General features: G+C 54.2%; 7 protein-coding genes across 7 annotated transcripts; 2 read left to right on the top strand and 5 right to left on the bottom strand.

Annotated features, from left to right (window-relative positions):
• Positions 1-2: 2 nt before the first annotated feature.
• BDP81DRAFT_448446 (MYND finger) lies at positions 3-1,813 on the bottom strand (the record flags this gene model as incomplete). The annotated part of the gene is made up of 3 exons (XM_060592301.1): positions 3-934; positions 1,000-1,183; positions 1,250-1,813. 3 exons carry the CDS (start codon positions 1,811-1,813, stop codon positions 3-5), a joined length of 1,680 nt encoding a protein of 559 aa, XP_060447015.1.
• A 664-nt stretch (positions 1,814-2,477) lies between these two features.
• BDP81DRAFT_393001 (anaphase-promoting complex subunit Apc5) lies at positions 2,478-3,104 on the top strand (the record flags this gene model as incomplete). Its single annotated transcript, XM_060587785.1, has 3 exons — positions 2,478-2,736; positions 2,905-2,972; positions 3,081-3,104. 3 exons carry the CDS (start codon positions 2,478-2,480, stop codon positions 3,102-3,104), a joined length of 351 nt encoding a protein of 116 aa, XP_060447014.1.
• Positions 3,105-3,924: 820 nt separating this feature from the next.
• Positions 3,925-4,902, bottom strand: BDP81DRAFT_470669 (uncharacterized protein; the record flags this gene model as incomplete). Its single annotated transcript, XM_060594554.1, has 1 exon — positions 3,925-4,902. One exon carries the CDS (start codon positions 4,900-4,902, stop codon positions 3,925-3,927), a length of 978 nt encoding a protein of 325 aa, XP_060447013.1.
• Positions 4,903-6,118: 1,216 nt separating this feature from the next.
• Positions 6,119-7,071, bottom strand: BDP81DRAFT_424901 (NADH-ubiquinone oxidoreductase 17.8 kDa subunit). Its single transcript, XM_060590168.1, has 3 exons — positions 6,777-7,071; positions 6,437-6,678; positions 6,119-6,337 (listed from the first exon to the last, which is right to left on the bottom strand). The coding sequence occupies exons 1-3, from the start codon at positions 6,909-6,911 to the stop codon at positions 6,196-6,198; spliced, it is 519 nt and encodes a 172-aa protein (XP_060447012.1). The 5' UTR covers positions 6,912-7,071; the 3' UTR covers positions 6,119-6,195.
• A 426-nt stretch (positions 7,072-7,497) lies between these two features.
• On the top strand, positions 7,498-8,769 carry BDP81DRAFT_315800 (nucleotide exchange factor SIL1; the record flags this gene model as incomplete). The annotated part of the gene is made up of 1 exon (XM_060584114.1): positions 7,498-8,769. The coding sequence occupies one exon, from the start codon at positions 7,498-7,500 to the stop codon at positions 8,767-8,769; it is 1,272 nt and encodes a 423-aa protein (XP_060447011.1).
• A 243-nt stretch (positions 8,770-9,012) lies between these two features.
• Positions 9,013-10,282, bottom strand: BDP81DRAFT_207458 (40S ribosomal protein S15). The gene is made up of 4 exons (XM_060582630.1): positions 10,171-10,282; positions 9,922-9,998; positions 9,445-9,741; positions 9,013-9,367 (listed from the first exon to the last, which is right to left on the bottom strand). The coding sequence occupies exons 1-4, from the start codon at positions 10,189-10,191 to the stop codon at positions 9,298-9,300; spliced, it is 465 nt and encodes a 154-aa protein (XP_060447010.1). The 5' UTR covers positions 10,192-10,282; the 3' UTR covers positions 9,013-9,297.
• A 1,027-nt stretch (positions 10,283-11,309) lies between these two features.
• BDP81DRAFT_316488 (NADPH dehydrogenase) lies at positions 11,310-12,491 on the bottom strand (the record flags this gene model as incomplete). The annotated part of the gene is made up of 1 exon (XM_060584177.1): positions 11,310-12,491. The coding sequence occupies one exon, from the start codon at positions 12,489-12,491 to the stop codon at positions 11,310-11,312; it is 1,182 nt and encodes a 393-aa protein (XP_060447009.1).
• Between the last annotated feature and the right edge of the window lie 1,453 nt (positions 12,492-13,944).

Genomic DNA, 13,944 nt, shown 5'->3' with positions numbered 1-13,944 from the left:
TATCAATTAGCAGACAAATCGCAGTCCTCGCCCAAGTCCACATCCAACACAGCCTTTCCAAGCTCAGTCAACGCCTTGACCGGCTTTACCAGAGCGTACCTGAAGAAGTCGTCCATCCCCTTTGGATTCATGATCCATGCGTTGATCAAGCTATTCTCCCTGTCTCTGCCCGGAAGGCTCTCAATCTCAGCAATCATCCCGCTATGCCAGCTATACCAGCTATACGGACCAATACCATCCCAGTCGATCTTCGGCGTCCGGTCTTTGTACCCATTGATCAATGACAAAACCATCTGGCACATTGACACCTGGTCGAGATTCTCCAATACTCTGACCCCGGCGGCCGAGAACTTCTTCTTCGCGGCCAAGTCCCTCGCCAGCTTAATCAACTTTTCCGGTTCAGGCGCTGTTTGAGACAGCGCGATCGCAATGGCAGAGAGACCTCTTATCCTCTCGTTGTGGAACGGGACGGGAAACTTGTACGGATCGATCTCATAGGCTGTCAGGCAGGCGATGGCCAAGGCACACTCGTGGTTGCCCCGATTCTTCCCAAAATAGACTGCCGCCTCGTCCACGAGCTTAGCAAAGGGCTCAATGGCCCATCGGCCATTCTTGGGAAACCATATGGTCGACTTGTACGCCTCCCTCAGCCACTTGTGTTTTGCCTGGGGCTCCATGTTGCGGAGTTGCGCAGGAAACATGTCTAGAAGCTTTGTAACTTCGATTGCTTGCCGCAAGCGATCTTTTTCGGCCAGATGAGGGTTCTTGAATCTCTCGATATCAGGTGTTACACTCAGCTCATTCAGATTCGCAATCCTCCGATCCTTCTGGGCAATTTGATAGTCGTCCAGGTCGTCGATACACTTGTAGCACCTGCAATCAAAGTAATACGATCTCAGGTGTTCCCGTCTTTTGCTCTTTGGCTGAGTTTCGTCTGTGATGGCTCAGTCGAGGTACGTTCACAAGACAGAAATGCATGCATTTTAGACGACGACTTACCGATGTACGATATTTCGACCTCATCCCCTGACTCGATGAAAGCCATTGCGCGGAGTGAGGCTGACCTGCCATCAAACTGGACCATGGCATTGGGGCTGCATGAGTGATTCATCATGGCAAGTGTGGTGTCCAAGTAAACACCATCAGTCTCATCCTCTGACACACTGAAAGCATTCGTTTGAAGCTGTTATAGCACTGTTAGCCCCCAGGGTCTACCCAACTTGGAGAATTAAAGAGTAGCACAACGCACCTTGCACAGAACCTGAAAAGCACTCTCCAACAACTCAACCGAAACCTCATCAACATCAAGACACCTCACAACCCCCTGCGCCTGAAGCTGCAACTTCACCATCTCCTTGCCGCGCCACAACTCAACATTGCCCTCCAGCTCCTCAAACTTGTCCATCACCTTGGGCCGTAACATAACCTGCGCCGCCGCCCGCACCGGCGTCGGCACCCAGTTCGGCTGGTCCGCCGGCTTAGTCTTGTGAAGCCTCTGAATCGCCTTGCACTCAAACTTGTGCACGACGGACCAGTTGGCGCGCTGGCACGCCGGCCCGCAGTACGCCACCGTCTTACATCCCGTGCACGCGCGGAGCTTCTCCGTGGACGGGACGGGTTCTTCTTGCCGCTGCTGTTTGAGGCAGTGGTTGCAGTACTCTAGCGCGCGTGGGCCCGGCGGGAGCACGACGGCCGGGCTGTTGAACCGGGCGATGATGTCGCCCGGCTCGAAGCTGCGTGTCGCGTGGAGAGAGCGGCCCTTGGGGCTACCTTTCTCGCCGCGTACTTCTATGCCACTGCCTACTTCTGTCATGATGGAAAGCTGTTTTCCAAGTGTCGCAGATTAAGACAAGTAAGAGTTGGTTTGAAAATAATCGGGAAACCCTCTTCAATATGCTGCCCAATCCAATCCCTTGGCTGGGGATTCAGGGCAAGAAGAGATATCTGTATGCGCCACACTTGCATGTGGCTAATGCAAGGTACGACGGGGGGATAATCAAAGATCGACAGCCATGGAAAAAAAAAAAAAAAAAAAAAAGGCTGGAGAAGCTCACCGACTTTCTCTGCTTTGAGGGTGTGTGTGGGAGGGCGGCAGTCAGTCGTGGCAGTGCAGCTTTGTGTGCCTGTCACTGCCTGTTCAACTAATTGTTCGTGCTGTTCAGATGGAACTTCACCGAAAGCTCAAAAAGGGCCCCACCATCACCACCCAAGCACAGACCCCACCCTTCTCCCACCTTTCAACCCCGCCTCGTCCCTACTCCATCCCACCAACTCCCGCCTTTCTGTTCACGGTCTTTTTCCTCAGCCTCACACGTAGCATACACATACCTCGATCTTCCTACCCGGTCTTTCTCCAAACACACCTTCTTAACCCCAGACAGGTTTCTTCTTACGTCCAAACGAAAACGCGTCAAATCGCCCAAACAAACCCTCTTCACGCATCGACGTTCTCACGCGCGCGCGCAAAGCTCTTTCTCATGACTACCATCGAAAACCTCAAGACCATCGACCCCTTCGCGGACGCGGACGAGGGCGACGCGGATAAGCAGAAGAAGGGCCAGGACTACATCCACATCCGAATCCAGCAGCGCAATGGCCGCAAGACCCTCACCACCATCCAGGGCCTGCCCAAGCGCTTCGACCAGAAGAAGATTCTCAAGGTCATAAAGAAGAAGTTTGCCTGCAACGGCACCATTGTGGAGGACCAGGATCTCGGTGAGGTTCTACAGCTTCAGGGTACGTTTACGTCAGTAATACACTCCGGCGACGGCAGCATCGTTGACGTGTCTCCCTCCGGCGGCGGAATGCCGATTCGACCGAGGGTCGCTGAAGCGAGCTCCGAGCATGGAGATGCACTGCCACCCTACGTACGCAACAAGCAAAGCTAATAATCGTGATACACAGGTGACCAGCGCAAGGCTATTCACGACTTCCTCATCGACAAGCAAGAGGGTCTCGAAATGGACGCCAAGGTACGTCAAATCACTACTTAACCCCCCCAATATCCTCGTCGAGACAATCACGTTCCGGTTTCCCCGCGTAGAAACCCAAGACATGGCTAACCCCAATCCCCCCCATAGCTCGTCAAAGTCCACGGCTTCTAAGGGAGCCGTTACTGCCAGGAGGCGCAATCTCTCCCTCGCACCCGAGCGGATCCCGGTGACATAATCCCCGGAGAGGAGGCAGATTCGAGTAACCGACTTGGTCTCCCCCAAATTATTATGCTCATCTTATGAGCTCTTCCAGAAGGGAAACAAAGCTTCGTAAAGATGTTGTATCCCGATGAGCTCTAAGGCAAAGTTTGCATGGTGGGACTGGTCCGAGAAAAGGTCGATTCCAACTCAGACAGGGAGAAGGAAAGCTACCGAGAGGATCTTAAAGGTGCCTGCGGGAGATAATGCGACACGGTTCGGCTGCATCCTCATACCAGTGGTTTGGGTCAGCTAGAATATGTCGTGCCGCGCTGAGAAACTGGCAAGGGGATTTTTTTCTGGCACAACGGTTTTGGTGGGTCTGAGAGCTTTTTTACAGCATCCGCTTTCTTGTTGTGGCTCGTTCGCTGTCCTGTGATGATGGCATTGATGAGAGACAAGGCTTGCGAAAGGTTATGAGCATCATGCCCAGTAATGAACACGTTGACTGAACCATTGCTATTCTCGGGTGACCAACTACATGTGCTTCACAGCATCAGTCTACACTACGTGACTGGTTTCCATCCTTCATGGGTGTGGTAGACTTTTGCCTCCAGCCATCCATCCTGGTTCAGGTATTTTTTCAATTGGTTATTTGTTTGACAAACTTTGCATCATTGAATCACGCAAAGGGTGCAGATTCGGCTCCTCGTAAGTATGTTTATTGAGACTACACTCGATGCCCTCTATGTTCTAATTCTCATCTGCCGTAAGTCCCTCGGGGTTGGAAATCTCACGCCAACTCCTGATGTTCGCTTGCCGGCTGGCTGTCACCAGGTTGTTTGACCCCGGAGTGATTGTCCTCGATTTGGTCGCCTTCGGCTTGGTTATCCTTGTTGTGGCTGGCCTCTTGGTGATCGATCTCAGGCTTGTCTTTGATTCCAAACTTTTTCTTCAAGACCAGTTTGAATCTGGCCGCGCGACTTGGCTTCTTGTCCTGGGGCACGCCGTTCGCGCCGTCGTTGTTGGGAACATTCTCGACATGTTCTGTATCTCCACCGCTGTCGGATTTGGCAACCTTCTTCTGCTGCTGATTACCAGTAGACGGGTTGGCCGGGTTCATCCTGAGCGGATCAAGGGTCCTTGGCTCCCCAGGCCCCGGAGCCGGTAGCGCCAAGGCTGCTCGAAAGGAAAGAGGATCATCTCCGGAACCAGAGTAGGGGTCTGTGGCCTGCCGCTCCTCTCTGGAACTGCTGGGGCCTTCACCGTTGTCGATGACGTAGTCAATGGCTTTGCCCTTGCCCTTGTTTCGCTTAGGGATCTCGACGTCTTCCAGTCCTTCCTCATCCTTCTCATCTTCCTCAGCTTCCTTGCTTTCTTCGCTTTTTTCTCTCTCCTCGCCTTGGTTGGCTTCCTCGCGTCTCTCTTCATCGACGGCCCAGCTGCTAGCGAAGCTGCCGGAGGCGGGAATCAACGGGAAGGCTCCGGGGTTAAGCCGCAAGGCTACGGCTGGTGGCGGAATAGAGCATAGCGGGCAGAGACATATGTATGACGGACGACACATCCGAATTTCCTCGCCCGCAGCGATGTCCTGTGTGGCTCTGAAAACGGAAATAGTGTCATTGTAATAACCGGTGAACCGGGCGTTCCCATTCGGGTCGCCAAAGGGAAGGAGCTCGGCAGGGTCGAGAGGTATGAGATGGTTTCCGAATACCATGAATCCAATGTTGTTCATGAACTCGCACAGTATGGAATGGTGCATAGTGTTCATGATGTGTCGCGAATGAGGAACTTCCTCCAGCCGTGGGCAGTAGTCCCTGTAGAGTGCCTTGATTGCGTGGGCAGCGGGCACTGTCAATCCCTCCTAGAAATCAGAGAACCGGTCATCTTCTGGTTGGAAACTGGTCAGCCTAAACAAGGCCGGGCCCTGGTAGATGGCTGCCCCAGCTTCGTATCTTTTCACCGCTCTCCTCGGCCCTTCTATGAACGTGAGCACATGAGGCATGGGTAGTATCGACATTGCGACGGCAACAACGTGAAGCTTGTGTTACGTGTAGTGGGTGGTGGATAAAATATCTAAGTAGTCGACGAATACTTTGATAGATTGATTAGAAAGAAGAATGGATGGATAACCAAGAAAGGCTTGGGGGCAATGCGGATTGTGATGAAAGACGAAGTCTGTCGAACGAGCATATACGGGAGAAAAGTAACAGGAGACGGGAGCAGAAGAGGCAGAGCTCGAGAAGAGAGAAGACAGCGGTAGAAGGAAGCCCCGAGAGGGAAGGGAGGTGCACCAACGCCTACATTACCTTGTAAGCGATATGAGTGGCAGGTACGGGATGAGATCACGTTCTTTGGTACACCTTATCAGGCGCCCAAAAACAAGCTGCGGCGGGAAACTACTGGATAGAGTTGGGTGAGACGACTGTGCATCTGAGGTAGTTGCCATATCGGAAGGAACTTCACTACCTCTTTTTTCCAACAGCAGGGAGCTGAAAAGTGGGATGGAATAGCACCATATGGTAGTCGCGAGTAGCACAGCGTCGCTGGTACTATCTACAGTCCAAGATAAGGAAGTTAGAACCAGCAAATGCCATACCTCCGCCAAGTACGTTGGGTAGCTTACGTGCTCTTTGTGACGATGATAGGGGTTAAATTTTATCAATGATGGGAAGGAAGTCGGTGGAGGAAATGTTATCTCTGACGACAGAGCGACGAAGAATAGGAAAGAGTAGGACTGCAGAACTCGCTCTGCAGACCAGGCAGGTCCGTAGCCCGGATACACCCAGTGCGGTCTCCCACTTCAGTGGCAGACAGTAGATAGCTGGGTAGGCTTGCCCTTGGAAGAGGCATAAGCTTGGCCAACATTTAGAAAATCAATAGCCGCTACCCCAGCGTCAAACAACATCAAGCAAATCAGTGAAGCTGCGGCACTTCGTCTTAGTCTTGGTCGGTTACTTTCCACAACAGACTGTAGAAGGGTCAACTGGTAACAAAAGAACTGGAAATTTTGATTCAACCTCGAGTTGATCTATGTAACGGTATCATACACCAAACCCTACTCTCATTCCTGCTTCTGCGTGGCAAGCTTCTTTACTTTCCGCTCCTCCTCCTCGACGTGCTGCTTCTTGTAGTGGGCGATCACATGGTCCAGGTTGGTCTGGGAACCGGCAACAACGTTGCGGGCGGCGAAGTTGGACATGGCCCTGCGCATCAATTGTCAGCTTCCGTTCTTTTATTCTTCTTCCATTGTACGGAGCCAGACGCCTTCCGTATGGCAAGGGGATGCTCGGGGGGAGGCATACTCGGGGAATCTGAGGTCGACATCGCGGTTGGCAGGGGTAGAGAAGAAGAGCAGTCTGTCGAAACCAGCCTGCTCAACGGCCTTGGTGTGCAGCGCGTTTCTCTCCTTCCATGTCTCCTGCCAGTGCCACGCCTCCTGGATCTTGGTGGTGAGGTAAGGAGGCTCGCCGTCCTTGCCGGGGGCGGTGATCTTGTAGACGACGTATGCGGACGGGATAACGGCGACGACAGCCCAGAAGAATTTCTACAGAGTCACAAGTCAGCCAATTGATATCAATTGAGAGCTAACCGCACAGCGACGGCCAATTGAACGACAAAGGAGGGGTTGTTCGCAGGACGTACGCCAATGGGCTCCTCGACGGTGTGGGCGTGGTGGTGGCCGTGGTCACCTCCGGAGGCGTAGGTTCTCGAATGGCGCAGGCCAGTCAGCCGTGACTGACGCGCGATGCAGACAGCCCGCGTTCGAATGGCCTGCATCGTGTATGACGTTTCGGAAATGGGGTGTCAATTGACGATGGGAATTCGGTTGCTGGGTAGGGCGTCTCTCGAGGAGGGAGCTTCGGCTTGGTGGAGGTTGATCCAAGGTGCCGGAGGAGCGTCACTTTTCGTGGATTAGCGCTAGCGCGGTCAAGCGCGGACAGCCGCGGCTGTTGGGCCAATTATCGGTTGCCGAATTCAAATAAGTGAAATCGCCTCTTAATGGGGCTATTGGAGACAACTTGGCCAGACGGATGACTTCGACGGATTTCTATTTTGTGATGGTAAACTGTCCTTTTTCATTGTTGACTCATTTCTAATCTCGCGGTTGTGTATAAAGTATAAAGGCGTGCATCTCTTCAACCACTTTTCATTGCATCAACTCACATCGTGAGACCGAGTCAAGATTTCAGTTACTTGAGGTCCACCTCACCCACAATCTCATACAGCATCATAGCGCCTTTTGGTCTTATACACGAGATAAGATCGTACCTCTTCACCCGGCCCAACTCATCGTAATCATCATACCAACATTTTGGCAACCAACAACATCACAAAGTCGAAATCCTCAGTTAAACTAGCCAAAATGGCTTCGAGGAGATCAACCCGCGCGTTCCTTCTCCCATTCACAATTTTCATGGTTGTTCTCGGCCTCGTCTTTTTCGCATCATCAGCCTCCGCCTCATCACCATCAGCGCCCTCACCTTCAGCCGAAGTAGAGCTCATCTGCCACACCGACAACCCATCAGAATGTTACCCCAAAATTTTCCAACCCACGGAAGAGTTTCAGCTAGTTCACGATGATCAAGAATTACCACATGGACTCCACGTACGCCTAAACATCAACACGGGCAAAAAGGAGGCCAAGATCAACGACCCAACCGAGAAGAACCCGGAACTCGAGGGCCTACCCGTTGACCGCTCAATCGTGGTGGTAGACTCGGAAGCTCCTGAGGAGGCGCAGATCCCCAAGGACGCGCCAAAGTACGAACCAGTCGGCGCAGTGAAGCAGCCCAAGGAGGAGTCGGGCGAATTCTACACGAGCCTCGAGTACGTCAAAAAGGGACCCCACGGAAGCGACCTCCCGATGGACGAGGCCCTCGAGTTCCTCGGAGACATTTCACACGATATCTACTACGGCCTCAAGATCACAGAGACCTTTGACACCGTCAAATCCCTCTTCTGCCTCATGATCGACCCCAAGACGCCCGCGCCGTCCGAGGGCACGGTGCCCCGCGACCAGCAAGCGGCCGCCATTATCTCCGGCGCTCTTCAGAACAACCCCACCGCCCTCGAGGAGGTGACCAAAGTCTGGCCCCAGCTGATGGACTCATCATGCCGCTCCCTCCACAAGGCGCCGCAACTCAAGGTCCGCGACGGCTTCTACGCCTCGTTTGTGCGCTCACCCGAGAGCAGCGGTGCCGCCGACCACGACGTTCTCCGCGCCGCGAACAAGGCCAAGGCGCAAGTCGCCGCCATCAAGGGCCTCATCAAGAGCCCGACCATCCGGGACGACTTCATCGCCAACAAGGGCATGGACCGCCTCCTCGAGGTCCTGGCACTGGAGGACGCGCAATGGGAGACTGCGCAGCGTAAAGCCGGCCAACTCGTGTTGGACAGCTTCCTCGACGAGGAAATGGGCGCCGATGTGGGCGTCTGGCCCCTGTTCAAGGCGTCTGAGGCGGATAGGTCCAAGAGGATTGCCGACCGCGTGAGCGACGAGAACTGGAAGGTTGCGGTCAAGTCGATTATGGAGAAGAACAAGGGGGATACGAGCCACTGGAGCAAGGATCTGTATGAGAGACTGGATGCGCATGAGAAGGCGCAGCTCAAGTTGGTTGGAAAGGATGAGCTGTGATGAGTTGTGATGAGAGTGATGAGGGGGGATGCATAGATCATGACATAGATATACCCAAGGTGCTTTTCATGCCGTTGTTAAGCATGCCCAGTGTCCATGCAGTTGTCTCTTTCGGTGTTGTTCAAGTGATGTGCCTCGAAGTACCTTGGCTCAGTTTGGTCAATGTGATTTTGGTGGGTCCGATGAATGACATCCTAAATGAACCAGGGCTTAATTAAGTTGGAAGAAGAAAGTGGCCACTTCCTTCCATTGGAATGCCTTGGCCGTCCAAGAGCAAGGTTGCCACACGCAGAATATCACAGCAAGGTAGAGGTGGAAGAGTGAAATGTACTTTTGGTATCTCTTCGTTGAATTCATTCCCACTTTGAGGCTCAAACTTTTTAGCGGACAACGATGTTGTATTGAACTATCATCGCCCAAACAACATGATAGCGGCCTTGCCTTGCTACCAAAACCATTTCCCGTTTCGCCTTGATGCCCGTTTGAATGCAAGAACCTCCCATAGACAGCCCACAACCATACTCTCCCTTACTTCAGGGGGATGAAACGAGAAGAGTGCGTGGCACCGATACCGGGTCTTCCGTGCTTGACGGGGCGGCTGGTAGGCTGTCAGTATTGTTTCGAAGGGATCGCTGCGTCCATAAACGCATCATTTTCGGGAGAGGAGGAACATACTAAGAGATGGAGAATTCAGCAAGGTAGTGACCAACCATCTCGGGCTTGATCTCGACGGTGTTGAACTCCTTGCCGGAGTAGATGCCAATGACGGAGCCGATCATCTCGGGGACGACAATCATGTCACGGAGGTGAGTCTTGACGAGGTCGGGCTTCTCGTTGGGCTTGGCCTCCTGCTTGGCCTTGCGGAGCTTCTTGATCAAGCCCATGGGGCGGCGCTTGAGACCGCGGTTGATGCGCCGGCGGGCACGGGCGTGGACGACATCGCGGAGCTGCTCAGAGTCGAGGTCAAGGAGACTATGGAACAACTCATGTTAGCTTGGGCTATTCCCCTCATACGTTTCGATTGATTGTTGGTGTCTTCGGATCGTGGAAGTGTGTGGAGAAGGAGTAGGGTGATGAAATCATGGCGGTGTTCGTCGATCGTGGGGTGCGAAATGTGTCTGGTGGTGGGATGTGGGATATGGGCAAACGTACGCCTCGAGGTCGATTCCGCGGTACTGGAACTTGCGGAACGCTCTTCTCTTCTTGAGCTCGGCAGCCTCCTCGGCGTTCTGTATGCGTCCATCCAGTCAGCCAAAAACTGTTCTGTTCCAAGATGTGTAGCCCACGCGACCACGCAACAAGTCCCTCCCCCATTTTTTTTCCTTGTCGCGGGCGCGTCGGTCGAAATTGCTTTATTCTTTTTCCATCGATTCAGGGAAACAGGAGGAGATTCGCACGTACGTATTCGGGGTCGTCAGCCATCTTTGCGGGTTGTGAGTTGCCAGGGAATTCGCTTTCGATGCGGTCTATCGAAGGCGAATAGCTGAATTGCCGGTGGTGTCGAAGTTTTGGAAAGCGTGCTGGGGCTCCAGTCGCTTGGAGGTTTCGCTTCTCTGCGAACCAAATCGCCCCACTCGCACTTTTTGGTAGGGTTCGGTTGCCCTCCTACCGCGTCATGTGATTTTATGGTCGAAATTCGCTTGGGGTGGGTGGACGCTCGGACCACATTCCCTCCGTCCTTCTTCCGGCCGCCGACCGGACTTTTTGCTCCACACAGATGCCGCCAGCTCCCCTTTTGCCGTTGTTGCTGTTCCGTGCCTCAGTTGCCAATGTGGCATGGCATTCGACTCTATAGTGAGGTAAGGTATGCATAGTGTACATTGATTACATAGCATTCATGATGGTTTTATGGCCAACACCTCACCAATTTCTTCAAATTGGCAGCCAAGCCTGGCTGTGATAGTTATGTTGGTAAAGGCAATTTGCGGGACCGCTCTCGATCACTCAGCGCATCGAGCCAGCTGTTAATCACTTGCATCAGCTACCATGCAGGGTAGCACGCAATCAGGGGACCTGAACGCCCCGTTCGTTTTGGTAGTCGTCATGATGAAGCTGTATTGTTCTTTGCTTTTCGACATTTTCCACTTGGCCTCGTGAATTGCAGTTCTACGGCAATGACTTGTTACACGATCACCCTGTTGACGCATGATGATCACTGGAGAATTGCAATCTCAATCTTGACCGAATCAGGCTTCCTCAACTGGTGAGTCCCGGACGGCAATGTGGCAAGGTTCCCTGCTACCAAGCCATGCCTTCCTGGATCAGTGAGTAACCGAAAAGTTGGAGGTCGAACAAATATTCACGGGATCCAAGCATCAGATAAGACTGGTGCTCTCGACAGCAATTCACTTCCTCACACCGGGGGCAGGCATAAAAGTAGACAAAAGGAAAACTGTATTCATGTTATCTCTATATCGACCCTCATAGATCTATTATCATGGAAAACCCAAAAACTCCAATGCTATGCATGTAAATGCCCATATCCTCTAACCCATTCCCAGCCCCCAATCCGTCCCAATATCTTTTTGGCAACGAAAAACTTAGGCAGAGCCGTTGACACCGTTGACCTTCTTGTACTCCTCGCTAAACTCGTACGTGTTGTAGCCATCGTTGCTCTTCTTCTTGTAGAAAGTAGTGCGGTCGTAGGGTGTGAAGGCGACGTTGTTCTTGACGCGGAAGACGAGGTCCGGGTTGGAGATGAAGTAGCGGCCGAAAGCAACGGCGACATCCCACTTGGCGTAGCGCTCGTCGACGGCCCAGCGCGCGCTGTCGCCGAGGTAGCCGCCGGCGACGACGACGGGGGAGAGGTTATCCCACTCCTCGAGGATGAAGTCGAGCGTCTGGGGCTTGGTCTCGTCAAACGGCTGGACGTCGTCCGTGACCTGGCGGGGCGCGATGCCCAGGTTGACGGGGTTGCCGACGGCCTCGACGAGGGAGAGGTAGGCGAGCTTGTGGCCGGCCTTCTTGATCTCGCGGACAATGTACGACGTCTGCTCCCAGGTGTCCGGGTCGGTGGAGTAGGAATCCTGGAAGGTGGCAAAGGGACTCAGGCGCAGGGCGACGCGCTCGGCGCCGACCTCCTCGACGACGGCCTTGATGATTTCGAGGAGGAAGCGGGCGCGGTTCTCGACGGAGCCGCCCCACTTGTCGGTGCGCTTGTTGGCCGAGTCGCGGGTGAACTGGTCGACGAGGTAGCCGTGGGCGCCGTGGATCTCGACGCCGTCACCGCCGGCGGCGATGACGTTGCGGGCGGCGACGCGCCAGTTGTTGATCTTTTCCCAGATTTCCTCCTCGGTGAGGGCGTCGGGCTTGCAGGGGCGGCCGGTCATCTGGACGTCGGAGGAGGAGCAGTACTTGAAGCCGCGGCCCCGGACGAACTCCGGGTCGGCGGCGCGGCCGAGGGACCAGAGCTGCTGGAAGACGTAGCTGCCCTTGGCGTGGACGGCGTCAAAGACTTCCTTCCAGGCGGCGATCTGGGCCGGAGTGGAGAAGTCGGGGAGGTCGAGGTCGCCGACGTCAGCCGGGGAGACGGCGGTGGCCTCGGTGATGATGAGGGTGCCCGGGGTCGAGGCGCGGTCGGCGTAGTACTGGGAGACGAGGGGAAGGGGGATGGAGTCGTCGTCGGCGCGGTAGCGGGTGAGGGGGGCCATGACGACGCGGTGGCCGAGCTCCATCTTGCCGGCCTTGAGAGGCTGGAAGAGCTTGGTGTTCTCGGCGGCCATTGTGATTGTTTGGAAAGGTGGGGTTTGAAAGTTGAAAGGCGGTATCTAGAAATGCAGTTCAAAGGGAAATAGAGAGATGAGAAATGTTGTAGATCAGAGAGTCGTAAGATGATATATGCTTATGAGATGATCTTCTTCTTCACTTGAAAGGAGGGAGATCTCGAGGGTATTTGTATGTCCCAAAGACTTGGTGTAAGTCGACCAAGAGCCCACCACGGACGGCATCGTCGTGGAATCATCTGGAGAGTCCCACTAGGAACAGGAGCAGTCCTCGGCAGTGGCCCCCCCCCCCCCCCCCACAACCAGATCTTCCCGCCATGAGTTTGTTGATCCATTGGGCGAAAAGACTTTTCCCCGTGGCCCTGGGCGGCTTAGAAATGACCTCCCCTCCGCCGTACACGGCGACAACTCGGCGAGCGGGTCCGACGCCTTACCGTCCATTTCTCAGCGAGCCACCAGGTCCGCTCACTCTCCGAGCGGTGAAACCGAAGCCGGGTTCTGGTGCTTGTGCCTTGCGCTGCTCCACGATGGGAGGGATAGGGGTGAGTGTGGGTTGGGTGCATGAATGCCACTGTTAGTCTGAAAAATCCGAGGAGCTGCTCTGTGAGGCGCTACACGCGGTGTTCCTAGGCAAAAGGAAAAGTTCTCGAACGAACCCCTTGGACGAGGTCTCCCGACTAGTGTAGAGAGAACTGCGGCTCCGCAACGGAACGGGTCCGTGTGGGCAAAGAGACGATGACAAGCGATAACCTAGAAGCAACGAATCATGAAGGCGAATTGGCCCCGATACTGCCAAAAGCGGGTTGAGCGTCCGAGCTCTCCTCGAGGCTTGGGTGGGCAGCCACGTCGGCAGACGAAGTTTTTCATAGGTTTGCTTAGAAATCGGCATAGTACGATGAACAGCAGAGGTGCCAGAGACTGCGAGGCAACGAAGACGGGGCGCGTGGGTGTCGGTGGGGTTGATTTTAACAGCTTGTGACATGTTGTCGCGCAAGTTGCATCCAGGGGACCTGGTACCTTGGGTAGATGATAGGGAGCTCAGGGAGCGTGGTGACGTCCTGTTGGTAGTCTGCTGTCAACATCATTGCTCAGGGTCCAATCGTGAAACATGAATGCAGCCTTGCAAGCCCCCATTCCAAGATTTCTGAGGCGTTGACAAGAGCTCAAGAACCAGGAACAGAAGCATACAAGCTTAAAGTCGGAGGCGAGTTCTGACGTGCTGAGAAATGCCACGAGGTTGCGGCGAACGGTCCGGCGATTCAGACAGCTGCCCCCACACACACATTATCCTGCCGCACTACCGGACCTCGGGATTTCGCCGGGAACAAATAACAACAAGCCCAAGCTTCACCAAGAAGCCGCGGAGACTTGGCTGGGAGTCGGATGAAGCCTGTTTGTGTTGCACTTTGCTGCGTGAGCTTCGAGGGGTCTAGATCAGGTAATCTCGAGATCG

The sequence above is a fragment of the Colletotrichum phormii genome (assembly GCF_030913505.1).
Source record: "Colletotrichum phormii strain CBS 102054 chromosome Unknown BDP81scaffold_7, whole genome shotgun sequence".
Taxonomy (NCBI): domain Eukaryota; kingdom Fungi; phylum Ascomycota; class Sordariomycetes; order Glomerellales; family Glomerellaceae; genus Colletotrichum; species Colletotrichum phormii.
This window is presented reverse-complemented; position numbering and strand designations above follow the sequence as displayed.